Source organism: Rhinoderma darwinii, chromosome 7, assembly GCF_050947455.1.
Source record: "Rhinoderma darwinii isolate aRhiDar2 chromosome 7, aRhiDar2.hap1, whole genome shotgun sequence".
Lineage (NCBI taxonomy): Eukaryota > Metazoa > Chordata > Amphibia > Anura > Rhinodermatidae > Rhinoderma > Rhinoderma darwinii.
The window spans coordinates 135,868,582-135,889,896 of NC_134693.1; the positions used below are offsets into that span (position 1 = coordinate 135,868,582).

The window sequence follows — 21,315 nt, forward strand, 5'->3', positions numbered from 1 at the left end:
AGCTGGATCTTCATTCGCCTGATTTTATTTGCTGTGTGTTCAGCAATTTAAGGCAAATAAACGCAGAGCAAAATAAAAATGGAGAATGGAGAGAGGCAGATAAAGAGGGGGTGAGGGATGAAATGCACTGATCAGCTATGAAATATGGGCACTTTCATCATTGATGCCAGGGAACAATGGCCTCTAGATGTATTCTCTATGTGCTGACACTTATGTGATGCGGGCGGATCTTTGTAGAGCAAAAGAGAACAAGTGATGAGCAAAGATGGAGTCATAATGAGAAGAAAATATAGCAACAGGCAAATGGCTCAAACGGCTGTGTTTACTGTACTTGACAAATATATTATCTGGAGTGGGGCAAATAATCGATTGGAAAAAAAATATAAAGATTAAGATATAGACATGTAGAAACATAGATATGAGAGAGATAGATAGATAGATAGATAGATAGATAGATAGATAGATAGATAGATAGATAGATAGATAGATAGATAGATAGATAGATAGATAGATAGATAGATAGATAGATAGATAGATACAAATACCATTTCCTTACACATAACGATCTTTTTATCTATGTATAAATGGAATCATACAGTATATCGATGATAGATAGATAGATAGATAGATAGATAGATAGATAGATAGATAGATAGATAGATAGATAGATAGATAGATAGATAGATAGATAGATAGATAGAACTATTGAAGTATTTTGCGAACATTAAGCCACATCCAACCTGGTGATAATTACAATAATTACACAAATTCCAATATAAAGATCTACTTGTTGAAGATATGTAAGTGTCCCATTGCTCTGGTAACCACTGTTGGCTGGTATATGTAGTTCTCCAGCCACAGGTTGCAGTATAACAGTGAGAGTTGCGCCTGCACTGCGCCTGCCTGGGACCTGCCTCTCTTGGATGCCATAATATCAATCCACAGCAAATATCAAAGTCAAGTCGCGTAGGCAGTGACAGCAACCAGTAACAATAGGTGCAAGAGGCAGACAATGCGATGAGCTTGTATAGATATTGTAACAATGCAAATGAGGGCCAGGGGCAGAGCGCCTTATTATGTACATAAATACACTCAGCCTTCCCTGTGCCATCCCCAATGCAAGTGAGAAAAAAAAAAAAAAAAACTGCTGCCAGCTGTAGAGAAGCAGAGACACTGCCTGGCATCCCCTGTGCTGCTGATGAATATGATGAGAGTGTAGCTACCTGCCCAGCCCAGGAGCTGCAGCCTTACAAGAGGGTCCAGGAACTGGGAGCCCCACATGTGCCAGTGAAAAAACGGGATGTGAAGTAGTCAGCCAAGCCAGCCACAGGAAAACAAGGTAAGGAACGGCCTGTCCCGGATCCATGCAGCAGAAATGACTAATAATATCCATATTATGGCGGCAGCATGGTCTACAAATGTGGACTGCCATAGACAGATATACACATATAATATATCTACATATTGCTTACAATACTTGAGCATAGCAAAGATGGACAACTGTATAGACATGTAGCTGATCTTGGAATTTAGCTATTTCTGTTGAGCACTATCAGGTTTGTCTGCAGTCCTACGTAGAACCACTGCTATAATGACTTGTACCAAATTGCCACAACCTTCTAATATATAGATCTACATCTATATATATATATATATATATATATATATATATATATATATATATATATATATATATATATATATATAGTGTTCGTAGTGACTATGCCTGGTGCTTTATACTGTGTGATATTTGGATTATGTACAGCGCTGTGTACATTGGTGTAGGCAGCGGCTTCTCCTCAGGGACAAATATTGGTGAAGTTAGTAAATGAATAGTGACAGGGAGCGGCTGGAGGCTCCGCATGTTATAGAGCTAACATCAGCCTTCTCCTGCTTCACACTGCACATCATCCTCATCATCATCATCATCATCCAGCGGACAGATGCTAATACAGAAGAAAATATATTTGTATCTTGTTTGGGTTATTTTAGTAAAATAATCTTGGACTTTTCCTTCTGATTTCAGTCTGTTCTATAAATATGGAAACGGAAATTAAAAATGATTCAATTTTGAACAGAAAATTCATAAATATGTTTCGCTGGATAAAACATAACACCTCGTCTCGGTGCAATGTGTCCATGGATTTTACTGATCTACGTGACAAACTGTTAGTGTAATGCTTGTATAATTCCCTATCCATCTTTATACTTATATTTTATCACTATTATATTTAAATTAATTAAATTACACTTAACACAGAATATATATCGATCTATACATACACAGTATATATATATATACATACACAGTATATATATATATATATATATATATATATATATATATATATATATATATTATTTTTTGTAAACAACTTATATATCTCATACCCCATTCATAATGCTGCATTTAAAATTCCCGTTTCGGTGGATAAGTGGGAGATAGACCTATGTGAGATACAGAAGTAGATTTATTTTTTTTATCGATGATAGATAGATAGATAGATAAGATAGATAAGATAGATAAGATAGATAAGATAGATAAGATAGATAAGATAGATAGATAGATAGATAGATAGATAGATAGATAGATAGATAGATAGATAGATATGGGATAGATAGATAGATAGATAGATAGATAGATAGATAGATAGATAGATAGATAGATAGATAGATAGATAGATAGATAAAACTCGTATTCCATTTGCACTCTATTTGCATCTAAAGCCGCATTTAAAATAGATAAAAATACAAAGGAGAGCAGCACTATACACTAAAATTTGAAAAAATAGTAGGTGTATTCCTTGGAATATTAGATAGATAGATAGATAGATAGATAGATAGATAGATAGATAGATAGATAGATAGATAGATAGATAGATAGATAGATTTATATTATGAGGGCAGCCAGTGAATAATGTTGCAGTCAGACTTCTCCAGCACCTGCTGTATAGGCGCAGCCCGGTCCCGTGCAGGAGATTTACAGCTTTGCATGTTTAAGCACATTTTTTTTTTTGCTGGAGAAACCCCCCTTCACCCCAATAGTCTGCAGGATCTCTCAGCCCTGGCATTAGGGTGAGCTGATCCCCCACACGCGTGCCCAGGAGCTGAGGGGTTTCAGAGATGAAGCGGGGGAATAAAAGGATTTTCCAGGCGAAATGCGCCGCGTTAATGACTGAACGCTGAGTGTATTGTAGCGCTGTGAGATATAATAAGGTTATCTTTACATCTCCAGCTCCATCCCCATAATCTACTGCTGTCATCCTCATCATCCTCATCATCCTCATCATCATCATCTTATCTAGAGGAACAGGGAACATTCCGAGGTGTAAACATTTGTGCAGAGCCGGGAGATGGCTGAAGTGAGGAGGACATTGCTGTGTGCTTATAGATACGGGGTCACATGTATTAGGGCTGAATGTACAGAAACACCTACAGTTTTGCAACGAAAACAGTGTTATAATGAAGTCGGAACAAATAACAATTTCAGCTCTGATACATCTGCATCTGTGTATGTGTGTTATTAGTTGACCAAGAAAAGTTGGAAAAAAAGTCAAAATATTATGGAACTGGAAATGGTCATTTGTTTTAAAAAGCCCAACTTGATCACAAAGAGGGATATAGCGTTAAAACTATCTATTCTTCTTTAAATTTTTCTTATATATCTCTCTTACATCTATCTATCTATCTAATATGTATCTATAAATCTGTTTCTCATACCTATCTATCTCAGATCTATTTGTTATCTATCTAGCTCATATGTAGATCTCTTATCTATCTATCTATAAATCTATTTATCTCATATTTATATCTATCTATCGTTATCTCTCATATGTATCTATAAATCTATTTATCTCATATCTATAGCTATCATCTATCTATTTCTCATGTATCTATAAATCTATTTATCTCATATTTATATGTATCTAGCTATTTGTTCTCTATCTAGCTCATGTACCTATAAATCTATTTATCTCATTTCTATATATGTCTCATATCTATCTATCTATCTATCTATCTATCTATCTATCTATCTATCTATCTATCTATCTATCTATCTATCTATCTATCTATCTATCTATCATCCATATAAATAGGAATGCACTCATGACACTTGTAAAGAATGGACAGATGTACTCAGGGTGTTTTTATTATTATTTTACTCAATATAACGAGCCAGTGGGATACGTATGCGTTTACACATTATCTGCGGTTATACAGGGCACATATACGGGGGTGGGCTGATGAGCCCTTTCTGTACACAATGTCCCCTCCAGTTGCAGCAGCAGGAGTGACCCGGAAGGCAGCAGTGAGTGTGTAAGATGAGTGTGCAGAGCAGTGACGCCAGTGCTACGTGCCTGTAATGTCTGTACCTGTGTAGAGAGGGAGCTCAGCGTCTATCACAGCGCACACAGCAGCTACTGTGCTGGAATGAAGGGTTCTCTCTACTGAACCCCAAGATCCTTCATTAGGGTGAGCTGGCTGGTAAGTACCTCTGATCACCCCCCTTCCTCATCATCTTCATGACACAGGGATGAGTGTTGTGCTGTGTGTTTGTTATGTTGCGCCTGGTCCTCTGCTGCTGGAGGATGTGAGGAGGATGATGAGACTTGGCGTCCTCCATCCTTGTCATTACTGCCGTAAACCAATTAGGGGCACATAGGAAAGGCGAGAAGAATGGAGCGGCGAACAGAAGAAAGACTTATGCCGCCCATAGGGCTTCTCTGGATGAGCGAACATTAAATGCTAGCCAGGTCTCTTCATTATAGTGCTGCTCCGCGCACAGGCGCAAGTTACGCGCTACAATTACGCGGCATCTGCACAAAATCCCCAAATCATCACCAAACCAAAGCACGTATTCATATTCCCGTACCACACGTAGAGGTCGCAGGTGGCCTGTATGGGGTATTCATAGCTCAGCATACAGGTGGTTAATGCAAATACAATAGCTGAATTCTAATGTATTATTATTGTCATTTTTTATATTAATGTGTTGATTATTTTCTTTATTATTGTTGTAATGTTTCTTATTTTACGATCGACAACCCTCATCTTCCTTTCCTTTGGTGTGCGCTCTCTATAGTGTACAGAAATATTTTCTATAGGTGCTGTATATTTATAGTGTTGACTTTTATGTTCACGATTGGTCTTATGATGTTGCAATTAAGCGCAATGTATATGAATTAGTTCACAAGTAAACATGGAAATGTCTAGATTTTAATTCCAGATATGTTTCGGCGGTGTGTGTGTGTTCTAATATATATTTATACATAATTTTAAATGGGTAAATATAATGCAGTAGATTTACCTGCAGCCCTATGTAAAATAGGGATAACAATACGTGATATCACCATGAACTGTGCAAATAAAAGTCATCCCTGCCAAATCTGTGTAGATCATCTCAGAATATAGAAGTTACCTGTGATGTTACTGCTTTGAACATACACGATACCATAAGATAATACAAATGTATATACACACACACACACACACACACACACACACACACACACACACACACACACACACACACACACACACACACACACACATCCCCTTCTCTATGTGTGTTGGATATGTGCTGAGAGGCATTCACCAGCACTTGCAGTCTGAGTTGTTCTCTGGAGGGACCTGCAGATAAATTGGGCAGAAGACTTGTGTAACCAGCCGTGTGAATGAGGCAGGACTGGGCTAAGCCGCTACAGAAGGTCGTGTGCGGGATATTTCATGTCCCGTTGAGTGAATTAATGAAATGAATAAAGCCCCAGACTTGAGAAAGCGGCTGTGCCCTGTCAGCTGCCACCCCCCACTCCAGTGCCCGTTTCTGTTCAGCACCCCATAGAGGAGGCAAAGGGAGGGTTAACAATCTGGGAGTGAGAAGACTTTAATTCCAATCTAAACATGTAATCCAAGCATCACTTATCAGGGGCTGCCCGGGCAGCAATGACAGGTACCTGGCACATAAATCAGCTGCACTGGTGACTTTATTGTGGCGAGTGACACATTGTATACACACACACACACACACACACACACACACACACACACACACACACACGGTGTATCACCCTGACATAGGGAGTCACCGGGCACAGCTCTGCACTTGGCACTGCCAGGAGCGGGACATGAAATGTCGCTGTCTATTCCACACTATAAATCCAGTGAGAAACAAGTAAAATATAATATCATTATAGTGTCCTATATGCAGTTATGCGCATTGCTACATTGTTACAAAGTATTTATCTGTGGAACTTGCGCTAATTTTCGGAAAAGGTTATTGTGATTTTTGTCTTTGGCGCATCCATAGATAATTTCCTAAATTTCCATCAATTCGCAGAAATAAATGACCAGAAGGAGCCTTTCTAAATAACACATTTATTGTGCATTTCAAAATTAATTAATGAAAATATTTATTAAGTTAATTAACAATAACAATTACAATATACAATGATGATGTTCTATGAATCAGACTGCGGGTCCTCTGTGTTTTTTCTCAGGTCATTGTTGTGTCACTGGATTGTGTAGATTGTTTTTATGGTGACAATAAGGTGACAGCGCTGAAGAAAACGGTGACATGCTGTTCAGGGTTTATGCAGGTGTATTGTCCCTTACTACCTATGTGACAATAGCAGACCGGGCAATGCAGCCCATAAAGCACACTATATGATATATACATTATTGCCATATGGTTAGTATTGCAGAACTAGCCAGCGGAACAAACTGGAAACACGACGGATCTGGTTTGATACATTGTACATTGGTTGGGGTAAAGATTGATACATTGTGGGGTCAAACTGTGCAGCCATGCCATAATCAGGGTATATAGTGGGCGTGCTCTCCAGTCTCACTGTCCTACGTATATATCTGATATACATTACTCACCTAAAATATTCTTTATCTTTAGTTGTGTTTGCAATTCCACAAATTATTTTCTGGAGTCATCGGATCCAGTCCACGTTCCCTCTAGTCCTTTCTAGTGCAGGTTCCCCCATTTCCCAGGGTTGTGGATTCTCTCTTCAGTCCTGTCCAAGGCTATGGCCGAGGAGAGAAGAAAGTTGTGAGTGCTGTGTCCGGAGGTCCCTGGTTCTCCTTCCTTCTCCTGAACACAGAACCTCTGTCTGCGGCTACATTTCCTCCTGACTCTATGGGGAGTTAACCTCTGCAGCGCCGGCCAGTCCTTCCCAGAATCTGACTGATGTTAATAAAGAGCACATCATACAAACATGACTCCTTCCTGCCCTAACAAGGATATTTCATGTTGTGCCGACAGAAGCCCCAGAATGTCGCACAGGCTTCAGTTGCCTTGGAATTGTGTAAGATTTGCAATGGGAAGGGCTTGCACTGTGCAAAATAAAAGCCCCAAGAGCTGTCACTTCATTAAAAAAAAAAAAAAATCCATATTATTACAGTCAACGTCGTCCAATTGGAAATAAATTGCAAGCTCTATGGGCTGTCATGTGGATTTCTGGATGGTGGATACAGGTTTATATTATGCTTCATTAGATTCTACTACTAATAACAATAACACTCATCATCATATTTTTCCTCCACTTTTCCCAGGAGTTCATTGGAGCCGGTTCTTCTCAGGGTGCCCAGAATCAATAATATTAATAATAATAATAATAATAATAATAATAATAATAATATTTTCCCACTTTTAGCCACAGGATGATTGGAGTTTTATTAAAAAGGGGACAAACTTAATTTCCTTGTAAATTTGGCAGCAGATGGTGACGTCAAGGCCCAGGCGTCTGGATGGCTGCATTGGCGAACTAGGGAGACAGCATCAAAAGCCAGCCTCCTATTACCTAATTACTAACTTTCAGCCCTTTAAATCCGCCCTCCCCCAACTTATGTGAAAAACACACACACAAATCAAACAAAGGGTCCAGTCCGGCCCAGAGAGTAGTGTCCCTGTCTCCAAACCGCCCCCCCCCCTTCCCGCCTATACACACCCTGTATTGACCATCACCCGGCTTTGGGTCACTACAATACAATCCACTATTAGCATTAACCCCTTCTCAACCTCTGACTGCAAAACACATCACCATTCCGGTTTAATGGGTGAATTAACATGTTTTGCTTTAATTAGTTGTGTGTTTGTGGTGGGGGAATTGGACACTACAAAGCTTTCATTAGCATATTCTAATACTTCTTTGTGTTGGGCTTGTCCAGACTTTACCCTTATGACTATATATTTATCCATTTGTTAATCCATACGTGTCACAGTGCACAGAGTTTATGGCCTAGACCCCACATAGTGATAGACATTGTATCCAATATCAAATATTCCGCCCCATATCATGTGTAGATAAAGATACGTTCATTTGGCCTCATTCTATATATTTACGGTTCTCTAATACACAATTCTAGATACACATCACGATGTTATGTATAACAAGGATCTCCATCTCCATACGATTATATGTGTGGTTTGTGATGTTATACTGAACTATACTGTGTGTTTCTGAATGTATTCCTATATCTATCTATCTATCTATCTATCTATCTATCTATCTATCTATCTATCTATCTATCTATCTATCTATCTATCTATCTATCTATCCTTTGATCTACCTTTTTAGCTATATGTGTATCAATAATCTATTCCTTTATTATCTATCCATCTAAAATATATATTTTATCTATCCTTTTATCTTCTATCTGATCTATTCATCCATCTTTTATCTGTTCTTTCATCATGTATCTCGTATTTATTTTTTATATTTTGTTACATATCTATCAGTTTTCTAATTTTGTAATTTCTGTCTGCCTATATATATTCCTACAGACATTACAATGTATGAATCTATCTACAAGCTATCCAATATATTGAACTTAATGTGTAGTAATAACAGAAGGTTACATTGTGACCGATGGACGTGACGTTGTGACAATTTAATTAAAAATTATTTAGAAAAAATAATAATTCAGTGGATGATTTTTTTACATATGGATCTGTGTGCAGATAGATAGATATAAGATAGATAGATATAAGATAGATAGATAGATATAAGATAGATAAATAGATATAAGATAGATATAAGATAGATATAAGATAGATAGATAGATAGATAGATATAAGATAGATAGATAGACCTATCTATCTATCTATCTATTTTATATCTGTCTCATATCTATCTGATGTCTGACTACTAATAATCTATCACATATCTATCTATCTATCTATCTATCTATCTATCTATCTATCTATCTATCTATCTATCTATCTATCTATCTATCTATCTATCTATCAATAAACAAGCAACAGATAGGTAGATGATAGACAGTCAGTCATAATGATGTATGATGAGTATACATGTGGCAATGCAATAAACACTTACAGCATGCATAGTGTATGTAAATCATGCAGCAGACAATCCCTCCCATTAGTGAACTCACTAATGAACCCCCCTCCCCACCCAGTAATGAAGCCCCCCCTTCCCCTTGGGCTCTTTAGATGTTTGGAGTGAATTAGGGAATGTGGATTTTCAGGGGAGTGACCAATAGCAGCTGCGGGCTGAGTGACTGCGCCCTGTGATTGGCTGGCCGGGGGTTATTAGCTGTGCGAGTCTCCCTAGTTCATGTCTAGTGAAGGGAGTCCAGCTGGCGCCAGGGTTGACATAGGATGCTGCGGGATGTTACAAGGGAGGCCAGAACGAGAGAGGCTGCCATCTGAGTAACAGCCTGCCCTCGCTGCCGTGCCCTGCACTCTTCCTGATAGCTGCACTCTCTGGGGGGACTGCATAGCTAACTGCTGTAAGTAACCCTGCTGCAACTTTCTTCCATCCCCTACTGTAGCTGTTTGTTTACTCGATACAATGTAACTATTACTATAAGATGTTGTAGTTGTTTATACTAGTACTTTCTCTCAGCGATGTATCTACACGGTCATACTTTGTATCAGCCGTTCTCTATGTTGCACTGTATTTACTTTTCCAGTGCTATCTTGTCACACAATGTATCTGTTGTCATCCTCATTACATTTATTACGTTGCGCGATGCTTTACCTGCAACCAGCTGGGACTGCGCGCTCGGTGGCTGAGTGCGCACTAGTGTTGGCAGAGGCACAGTGCTGGGTATATTTGTGGGCATGTCGGGATAATATCTGAATATAACGTTCTGTACTTTTTTTTTCCAGGTGTTCCTGCTTCTTCTGTTCGTTCGAGGGACTTAAAGGGAATCCACTTTCACTTTCAGACTCCTGAGTCACATAAGGCTGTAGGGATTTGGGTATCTTTTGGGAGTGAAGAACTACCAATGATGGAAGTGGCCACCGACCAGCCTCGCTGGATGACTCACCACGCTGTGCTTAATGGGCAGCATCCAGAGAGCCACCACCCAGGACTGGCACATAACTATATGGAGCCCACACAGCTTTTACCTCCTGATGAAGTAGATGTGTTCTTCAACCATCTGGATTCCCAGGGAAATCCCTACTATGCAAACTCTGCCCATGCCCGGGCCAGGGTCTCGTACAGCCAGGCACACGGTATGTATGCCCTGCATGTGAGTGCTGTGTATGTGGCTATGTTATGGGGAACACAAAACAATAGCGCAATCTTTAAAATATTTCCTTTCTATTGGGTGCCATCTTCTAGAGTAACCCTTTCTTTGCCGCTGACAACACAAGAGGATACTATAGAAACGTGTTTTTTCCCTTCTCTATATAAACATAAGCCTTAGTGAAACAATGCACGGATGACACTACCATATCCCCTGCTTCACAATAAGGAACAAGCACCGAACCTGACATACAGATATAGTGAGATTCGGGGGTCTCATATATTGTGGGATCATGTAGGCTGTCTGTGCTTCTCGCCTAGAGAACAGGGGCAGGTCCTGCAGATTTGGGCCTCAGTGTTTTGTAATATGTGACTGTATAATCCCGGATTATGAACTATATTATTTCTTGTTCGTCTGCTGCAGCCGACAACTCTTTATAGGTGGTCGGGGGGGGGGGGGGGTGTCTATTGTGGATATGTCGTATATATTTATATTAAATGGGCACTGTAGTGTGATATTCGCACTTTGTGTGTATTGTGGTGATTGACACCTTATTCTATACAATCTTGTTTATCAAGCCATGTACACGTAGACATGATGTTTGTATGATATAGACTGATGAGTGACATGTTATACTATATACCCTGCAGACCATGTGACAGTGTGCTGTTATATGCATGTAGCCTTCACATCATGTGATGTTATTGCGTAGACACTGGATTAATGATGCTGAATGTTGTTTATATTATAATGTAATGATTGATTATAGTGTATAACGTGCGCATCTTATATGCATGTAGCCTTCATATCATGTGGGGTTATTGTGTGAATACTGGATCTATGATGCTGAATGTTGTGTATATATTATAATGTAAAGATTGATTGTAATGTATAATAAATTATTATACATGATTGTAATGTTTCTAATGCCCTCGTCTTCTGCACACAGCTCGTCTGACTAGCAGCCAGATGTGCCGGCCACACATCCTGCACAGCCCCGGACTGCCCTGGCTGGAAAGTGGCAAGTCTGCCCTGTCCGCTGCCCATCACCACAACCCCTGGACAGTCAACCCATTCGCCAAGACTCCTCTGCACCATGCTGCCACCGGCGGCTCCCTGTACCCGGGTGGGGGCTCATCGGGCGCTACATCCACCTCACACTCCAGCCCGCACCTGTTCGGTTTCCCCCCGACCCCTCCCAAGGATGTATCCCCGGATCCGGGCAGTGCAGCCTCCCCCCACTCCAGAGAGGACAAGGACAGTATTAAGTACCAGGTGTCCCTATCCGAGAGCATGAAGATGGAATGTGGAAGCCCCTTGAGGAACAGCCTGGCACCCATGGGGGCTCAGTCATCTACTCACCACCCCATCCCCACCTATCCGTCATATGTGCCCGCAGCGCATGACTACAGCAGCAGCCTCTTCCATCCTGGCAGCCTACTGGGAGGCCCAGCCTCAAGCTTCACCCCAAAATCGAGGAGCAAGAGTAGATCATGTTCAGGTGAGAACCCCAGAAATACCTAGAGCTTCCTACCAGATTAACCTACTGCTTACTGTATCAATAATCACTGGATATACATAGAACAGCCTGGTCAATACATTATCACATGGATGATCAATAATTCCCAATCACCTATAGCCTCTATATACAAAGGTAATTTATAGCGTTATAGATAATTAACAAAGAGGCATAATAGGTGATCAATATCACCAATCACCTGCTCCCCCTTATCTATGTAACCTATACACCCCACATATTGAGGCATGGATCATTAGTACTTCATTCTTCGTATGACGTCACAGAATCTATAAGGACAGTTGTTACATATCCATATAGACTGCATGGCCCCCCCCCCCCCATCCCCTTTCACAGAGACTGCTGTTGGATACATTATGTTCCTACAGGGAAGAATGACTGGAGAGCTCAGGAACACACACTGGCACAAGCTGAATATATTTGTTAAACATGGCCGGGATAAATCACTATCAATAGGTGGGCTACAGGCCCTTCAGGGGGAACTGGCCACACTACAAACATGACCTCATACACAGGGAAGCTTGGTGGGTGACTATGGCTCCAGGACTCGGTTAATAGACTAAATATGACTGTACTGTTACATTATATCTAGACATCCAGTTCATGAATATACATGAATTCCCAATGTCTGCATAGAAAAAGTGTACAAACGAATTGTTGCACAAATAGATGTGGAGTAGACACAATGTTTCTCTAGAATTACTGTGGAAATTAATCGATAGAAATAGAAAAATAGAAAGAGATGGATGGAGAAATAAATAGAAACAGATATTAGATAAACACACACATAGACATAAGAGATAAACATACAGAAACAGATACATAGATATGAGATAGATGACTTGTGGAGTTGAATTTTATAAATTATCAACATAATATAGGACAGATTCTCTATACGGAAAGTAATTATTTTTAATTAATTTTTGAGGATTTGATTAAATTCCCGTCTGTGGAAAATGTTGACGTATCGTGATTTAATTCCCTCAAAATTAAAGATGAAGTCTGCAGAGATTTATATTATAGGACAGAACTCGCTGATGATGATCATTCAAAATGAATAGAGAACCGCGTATAGCTGCGAGGTCTTTATATTATGGGGATATATTATATTATTATTATTATTATTATTATTATTATTATTATTATTATGTGTTTTTTTCTTTAGATGTCGCACTGTAGGTAATGTTGTTTCGTTCACATCAAAGTGTAAAAAAAAAAGCAGAAAATGTCAGGAAAAGTTTTAATTAGGAAATCCTAAACCTTAGGACGAGTCCTGCTTCCTGTGCAGACCGGGAGGAAATCTCTTCCATTTCTAATCATACGAGACTTTTTGTTTTAAAGATCAGTTTGAGTCTATTTTATATTTCCACTTTCTCACACGGATCTTGATTGATTTTCTTGCATCTATTTGCAGCAATGGAGGATATTCCTTGCCACATATTTTGTCAATAAAAATCGTTATAAATCATGTTTCCTTATAATGTATCACATGCAATATATTATATATACAATGTGTAAATCTAATTAGTAATATCCGTTTTTACAGTCATGGCAATTTCCAAACTAGGATTTCAATATTATTACTTTAGTTAAATTTAGGAATAATTGCCAATGCTTTTAAAAAGGGACGACAAATAATTCTTACACTAATAAAATATTATTCACAAGAATTATAACAGATATACAAAGTTATTAAAATAACGGAGAACTGATATTGCATTGGATTTATCTATGTATTTGTATCTGTTTAGATATATTATCTAAATTATTGGGGGTTGTAGAGGGGTAATCAAGTGTTATAATCTCATACCCCACTCCCCCTTATTTCTGTGCAGACTCTTCTGCTGTTGTATGATTTGTGTCTGGAGATCAGTGCAAAAATATTGTGAATTTGTTTTTAAAGAAAGAAATCCGGTTTCTTCGTGTTTCCATTTAGAAGGGAGAGAATGTGTGAACTGCGGAGCTACGGCCACGCCGCTGTGGCGGAGGGACGGCACCGGCCACTATCTCTGCAACGCCTGCGGCCTCTACCACAAAATGAATGGTCAGAACAGACCACTCATTAAACCCAAGAGAAGACTGGTACGTGTCTCTGACGTGGGCACTGGTTTAGGGGGTGGGGGTTTTATAATAATTGAGTGGTCTCCAACCTGTGACTCCAGCAGTTGTGAAACTACAACTCCTCTCATCTTGGGAGTTGTAGTTTCACAACAGCTAGCAAGTCACAGGTTGGAGACCATTGCGCTAGAACAGCTGAGAAGTCACAGGTTGGAGATCATTGCGCTAGAACAGCTGAGAAGTCACAGGTTGGAGATCATTGCGCTATGTATTTGTGCGACTTCGTGTCTGCAGAGCTTACAATCTACTATGCGGCTGTAATTGATGTGTAATATATACATGTATACTAAAGAATAATATTTGCAGAAGAACTATGCATTGTGGTCGTTAGTGAGGGGATGGGATTGAAGCTGATATCTATGTCGTCAGCACAACCTATGACATCACTTTTCTTCATATCCTGTTGTTTCTTATATCTAGTAGGGGGTCACTAATACAATAACTGTTTGTAAATTCACCCAAAACTGGACAGAACTCAAGCCTTTCATCTCCCACCCAGGGGTGTAGATCGTTTCCAAACGGGCAAGCATTGTGCTTACTGCCTATAGAGCAGCCACATATAATGCAGGCACCAGTCCTGATTGTTGCAGTAAGTCCTAATCATATTTTTTAAGTGGAGGAGGGGGTTAGAATATTTATCCCAGTTGTTCCAGAATTGTTTTCTATAACTGATGTGGAAGTAAAACTCCCAGCATGGCTTTCCTGCCTGTATTTGGTTGCATGCTGGGACCTGTAGTTCTACAGCTGCTGCCGTGTCTACATCATCTTAAGAACAATGCAGGGTGTCCAGTCTGATTGCAGCATTTCTGACCCCTTATCAGCCTCATATATCAGGGGAACACCCTGGCTGTAATGTGGCTCTGTGAAGGGCATGGAGTCACTGGTCTTGTATAGTCTGGAGTAGCAGAGTGACTTTTCTACCCCCATCTCTCTCCAGGACAATCCCTACATTTTATAAGCTATTCATGTTCTTTTTTTCTTTTTCCATGGAGTCACCTCCACACTTTGTGTTTGGGAACTTGTCTTTGTTGTACAGGGCTCTATGTGAGCTCATGCTGGACGCTTCCTATCCGGATATCTGCATTGTGCTGATAAGGAAACCTCGACTCTCTGTTTCCGGACATAAAATAAAAAGTTTAGAGAGTTTACCCTAGGCGAGGCTGTCCCGGCTGTTTTGAAATGTCCTATACTTTACAAATAATGCCTCTGAGGTTAATAATAATAATAAATGGATTTTTTTTTGTGTGTTTTCTTGGAAAGGGTGAGGGGGAAGGGAGGGAAAAAAACAAACTAAAAACTTATCTGAAATATTAACTCTTAAAGTGCCAGTGAAGACTAAACTAGTCTATTTGCTGACCTCGAAGTCATTCTGCCAGGGGGTTACTCATAGAAGGGGAATTCCTTTGAGTCACCTAGAACATTAGCTCTTCTCTGCCTAATTGACTTTCAAGCTTAGAATAGTGAATTCCCTGGTGACAGCATTGTTAAGAAGCATGAAAAACAAATTATTAAGGGTATTAAAATGATGCAGTGAATTACAAACCCAGTCAGATGACTGAACCTGATATGTAACGTGTTTTGTTTGTTTGTTTTTATAATAAATCCACATTATGAAATAAGATACATTTTTGCAGATGGAATGAATATGATGGAAGTGAAAGAACAACATTTGTATACATTTTTGTTTCATTTTACAATTTTTTTTATTGAACTAGTTCAGGGAAGATTTGAAATGTGTGTGATTTATACTTTGATGTCATCATGGGTGAACTGAGGCAGGGACTAGTGTTGTCAATGATGGACTGATTCAGTTTTAGTAGATCCACTAGCAGCTTCATATGAGGGTCCAACCATTGGGCTCCGTCTGTGTGGGGTGAGCCTGCTGGGTCTTCGGTGCTGAATAATGGACCAACATTTTAGTCTACCCCTGGATGTTCTGTACCTGTATTATAGGTTAGCCCATTTTTAAAGACGAAGTTCTACATTTTGAATAATCTACCAGTATGTGCAATCCTGATTATAGATCTTAAATTAAGTCTATTTACCCACTAACTTTAGGGTCCCAAAAAAGTTTCCTAAGGACAATAGAGGTCCTAGATGAATAGCAAATTTCTTCTAGGGGTATGGACTATAAATGGTTGGCCACCACTATTTACTTTATATATCGAAGGTTTTACTATGTCAAAACATTTTCTGCTATTTTCTACTTAATTTTTGGAAATCGTCAATACATTACTCATTTATCTGCATATAAAAAATGTGCCATTTTTGTCAACTGTAAGACTATAAAGGTTGTCATTGAGGCACATACTGACCTGTATTGATTTATCCTTTTACAGTCAGCAGCTCGGAGAGCAGGGACCTGTTGTGCGAACTGTCAAACCACCACCACAACCTTATGGCGACGCAATGCAAATGGAGACCCAGTGTGTAACGCCTGCGGACTGTACTACAAATTACACAATGTAAGTTGCCCCCGGTGATGGGATGCATGCTATGGCAGAGCTTGGCTTGCTTGGAATTCAATGAGATTGGTTTCTGTTAGGTGCTCCCCAGGGTAATGCCCCATTCATTTTCCAGCACAGCAATGCCACATCCAATGTGACCTAACAATGCAACAGCTTGGCTACTGCAGCCCTGTAAAACCAAAGGGAGATGGCGAGACAATAGCCGCACAATCATCCCTTCTCTTTCAATTTGTTGAATTAATTTGGATGATTGTTTAACCCCTCGGCTGCCTGTCCCACTCAGTCATCTACTTATCCCAAAGACATCAAATAGTAGGATTCAAACATGAAGTGATAATGCCGTAAAATATTACCAGTGATACCATGTCTGTATATATTATTAGGTTGGATTCACATGCAGCAGATTTTTTTACAGAAATTTTTGCGACTAAAAATGAGAAATCCATGTGCTTGCTGCAAAATCAACCCCATTAAGATAATGGATACGGATTTTTAGTCGCAGACATTTCTGCATCAAAATCTGCGGCGTGTGAATCCACCCTTGCGGTTAACTAGAACCAGTCACTGTGGCAAAGCAATATTAATTTTTTACTCTCCATGTATATAGCGCCAACCTATTCCAAAACGCATAATGTAGGCATTGCCATCATTAACTGAATTAGTTCACTAGGCACCAGTGACATTACTGAGGCACGAGGCACAATGTGCCACTTGTCTCAATGCGACATGTTCCTGCCTCAGTGCTCTCATGAATATTAGATCAGCCATTACAAAGAGGTGCCTATGAGCAAAATTACTATTTAAATACTCTATACTTCCAAGATAATCATTGGCCAGGCTTTTTGGAAAAAATAAAATGGATTTATAAATGGTTCAGTAATTATTATTTTTTTTAATAAAAACCAGCTGCGGCCTGTTTGATGGAATAGATATGTTATTTGCAGCGCACAATATTTAACATCTTAATTGTCAAGGAAATAGCATTAACCTAGCACATCTATTCCGCAAGAGTGCAGATGTATTGTACATGGTTTAAATTAGGCTGAGTCTGATGTTCTTGTATTCTATTACAGGTGAACAGGCCCCTGACCATGAAAAAAGAAGGAATTCAGACCAGGAATAGGAAAATGTCCAACAAGTCCAAGAAAAACAAGAAAGGCTCGGAGTGTTTTGAGGAACTTTCCAAGTGTATGCAGGAGAAAAACTCCCCTTTCAGTGCAGCTGCCCTGGCTAGTCACATGGCCCCAATGGGGCATTTGCATCCTTTCAACCATTCTGGCCACATCTTGCAGACACCGACACCCATCCACCCTTCCTTTGGGCACCCACACCCATCCAGCATGGTAACAGCAATGGGATAAATATCATTCCTTTAGAGACTGGTAAAGAGCACGTGGGCATTGCCTGGGTTGGCGCCCCGGAGTCCTCCAAGAAGACAATGTAGAACTGGCCTGCACCTCGTCTGTTGCAGCAGATAGGCATTCACATTGGACTTAAACGGGACTCTTTGGTGGGACCAGATAAGCACTTTCCTCCCCCCTGGACTGGAAAAAGGAATAATCTGTTTTCCACTTGCTGACCAACCCGCAGTGAAGGTAAAAGGTGGACGTAGTGAGATTTTATCTTGTTACTTTCTTGTTTTGTTTTTAAATTACTGTGAATATTGTAAATACATTAACGTCTCTTGTGGGTGGAAAAGACCCAGTGGTAGTTAATGCTGGATTTATACTACAGACTTGTTACAAATGGACATCTTTATATATAGAAAACAAAATTAAAATCTAAGGCTTAATTTTAAAAAGAAAAAAAATATTTATTTTTTGCTCCTGGAATTTTTTTTAAATTTTTTTTTTCAATCCGTCTTTGCTCTTGTTCTGGGGTCATCTGGTCTGTGAGCTTTTGACTTTGCGCTGCCGCCCTTCTTGGACAAGACCACCATAACATCTTTGACCTGAACTTAACCCTTCTGCCGCTGGAGGCTTGCTGGTGAAGCAGTTTTGGACTAAACAACCATGAAAGCAAACAAACATTGGAAATTGTTTTATGTGGTTCTCTGTAAGTGATTTCACCTGGTCCGAGATTTTTAAGGCTTTTTTATTTTAGGCTCATTGGCTCCAATCCCTGACATTCTTGGTTTGCACGTGCCAGATTTTCTTAAAATTCAGATATGTTTTCCATGTAAAAAAGAAAAAATATATTTATATCCACACGCCTGAAATTTTTGCTTTTAATTAATTGAGAATGGCTTCTTGTATGTTGTGCCCCCAAGTATTCATTGAGTGACCAAGCGTTTTAGGGCAATGATACTTCATCTCAGATTCATTGCAGGACATGGAGGCAAAAATGCAAGAGATTTAAAAAAAAAAACAAAAAAAAAAAACAGTTGTGTCCCCGTATCGATCATTTAGCAGAAAATTTTGCAAAACTTGCAGATCATTTTTAAAATCTCAATATAATAATGTGAAAATGTAACATATGCTTGTCCCTTCCCAAATATCTAAATGTTAACAATTTAATATCACATCATTATGTATATATTAATCTAAGGGCAAAGCTGGGTGGAGGAGAAAATAACCCATCCATGTACAAGAAAATGTTTTTGAATAAATAAATGCCCCTCGTCTGACATTTACAAAATAAATCAAAAACAGAGAATAAATCAGGGCCAGCTTGTATGACGGGAGGCTTTAGGTAAAGATGTAATCAGGACAGGCATAGCTGCACACATAACGAAGACGGTTAATGAAAAAAAAAAAAAAGTTTGGGATTGCGCCCTAAGGTCCTTTAAAATTTCTTTAAACTCTTAGCAGCCAGGAAACACTTCAGCGATTGTCCTGATATCCTGGCTGTGTGAGGGGTTAATGTTCATGGTACAAGCTGTACATTATTTTGTACCTTTCATTTGTTTTATTCTATTTTTTTTTTTTTATGGGGTTGGGGGTGGGATTTGAAGAAAATATTACTGATACAAGAAAAAAAAAAAAAGAAGAAAAGTGCAATATCTTGCCAGCCTGCAGTTCAGTCTGAGGCCCGGAATAAATTATTTTGTATCGGTAGCCGCATAAAATTATACAGTATTTTTTTTTACCTTGTTTTGTTTAGTGACCTTAAGTTATTGTTGATTCTGTACACCATGTTTATATTATTGTCTGTAAAAAGTGTATGCTATCCTCCTATTCAATGAAGGTGAATATTAAGAATAAAAAAAACTTTTTGTGGAATTTTTATCCTTTTTCTTTCACATTTATGTCCAATGCAAGTAATAACTTTTTGTTCAACTTTTTCGGTGTTCTATTATTTAAAAAAGTTAATTGATTATTCTAGGTTCAAAAAAATATAAAATTAGGAGTGATTTATATACTCTTGTGGAAGCCGCGCTTGGGTCATAAACCTAATAAAAAATATTTTTTAATTATACAGAATTTTGTTTAAAAATCAAATTTTGTTTTTACCTCATTGCAGAAAAAAGAGAAAAAGAAAAAAAAATCTAATTTCAATACATGGATAATTTCTCTATAAATGCAGAGAACATTGTAACCCTCCTGTCCATATAATATTTATGGAACAGTATTCCCTGAGAGATGTTTTAATTATACTGAGTTATCAAACTTACTGATAACAATTCTTGTGATTCTAGTTGCAGTCACAAGCGACATTTACGCTGCAGATATTCCCCGTTATTTTTGTAAAAAAATGTTAGAAAAATATTTACAATAATTCTTACAAAATAGGCAGAAAAAAAAGGGTCAACAGTCCACAGTGGAAATGCTGCAATATGTCACGTGTGAACATACCCTTATGAAGATGCATTTACTGCAGAAAATGTATCTTTACTGTGGCAACATATTTATCTTGTGGTTCGCGCTTTTTTTTTTATTAATTTGAGTATATCTTGTTACGAATTATACAAAATACATTAAGTTGTTTGAAACAGGAGAAAATACGCTGGGCCTGATTTAGGTATATTTGTGGCTCTATTTATTTATAGATTATACAACACGATTTGTTGCTGTGTTTTTTGGTTTATTTTTAACAGCAGCAGCAGCAGCAACACCAGTATATCTAGCAAACCTGATTATATGGACTTGAATTTTCATAACAATAGTATAAATGAGGAAGAGATAACAGGAGCATTACTGACTCATTTTGATTGAAATTATTAGCATTGCCAAGCTTATTTTCATTTATTGGTTAATGCGCCAAAATCCTTTTAATAATATAGAGGTTAAAAATAATAATTTATTTTCAGTCAAACGGTTTTAAGTGGCGCTGAAATCTATCTATCTATCTGTCTCATATCTATCTATCTATCCGTCTCATATCTATCTATCTGTCTATCTATCTCATATCTATCTATCTCATATCTATCTATCTATCTATCTCATATCTATCTATCTATCTATCTATCTATCTATCTATCTATATCTATCTATCTCATATCTATCTATCTATCTCATATCTATCTATCTATCTCATATCTATCTATCTATCTATCTATCTATCTATCTATCTATCTATCTATCTATCTATCTATCTGTCTCATATCTATCTATCGGTCTCATATCTATCTATCGGTCTCATATCTATCTATCGGTCTCATATCTATCTATCTATCGGTCTCATATCTATCTATCGGTCTCATATCTATCGGTCTGTCTCCTATCTATCGGTCTGTCTCCTATCTAT

At 38.6% G+C, this 21,315-nt stretch overlaps 1 protein-coding gene across 4 annotated transcripts; it reads left to right on the forward strand.

The window, feature by feature from the left end:
* The first annotated feature begins 991 nt into the window (after nucleotides 1-991).
* Nucleotides 992-19,850, forward strand: GATA2 (GATA binding protein 2). 4 transcript variants are annotated; one of them, XM_075831779.1, is made up of 6 exons: nucleotides 992-1,339; nucleotides 10,142-10,492; nucleotides 11,456-12,007; nucleotides 13,947-14,125; nucleotides 16,501-16,626; nucleotides 17,703-19,850. In XM_075831779.1, the coding sequence occupies exons 2-6, from the start codon at nucleotides 10,261-10,263 to the stop codon at nucleotides 17,988-17,990; spliced, it is 1,377 nt and encodes a 458-aa protein (XP_075687894.1). In that variant the 5' UTR covers nucleotides 992-1,339; nucleotides 10,142-10,260; the 3' UTR covers nucleotides 17,991-19,850. The 4 variants fall into 4 exon arrangements, with proteins under 4 accessions (XP_075687894.1, XP_075687895.1, XP_075687893.1 ...); XM_075831780.1 differs by lacking the exon at nucleotides 992-1,339 and adding an exon at nucleotides 4,402-4,485; XM_075831778.1 differs by lacking the exon at nucleotides 992-1,339 and adding an exon at nucleotides 9,601-9,759.
* Nucleotides 19,851-21,315: the final 1,465 nt, after the last annotated feature.

Coding starts and splice junctions, on each gene's coding strand:
- GATA2 (XM_075831779.1), top strand. CDS start 10,261: ATGATGGAAGTGGCCACCGACCAGCCTCGCTGGATGACTCACCACGCT. Junction 12,008..13,946: donor CAAGAGTAGATCATGTTCAG/GTGAGAACCCCA, acceptor TTGTTTTTAAAG/AAAGAAATCCGGTTTCTTCG. Junction 14,126..16,500: donor TTAAACCCAAGAGAAGACTG/GTACGTGTCTCT, acceptor ATCCTTTTACAG/TCAGCAGCTCGGAGAGCAGG.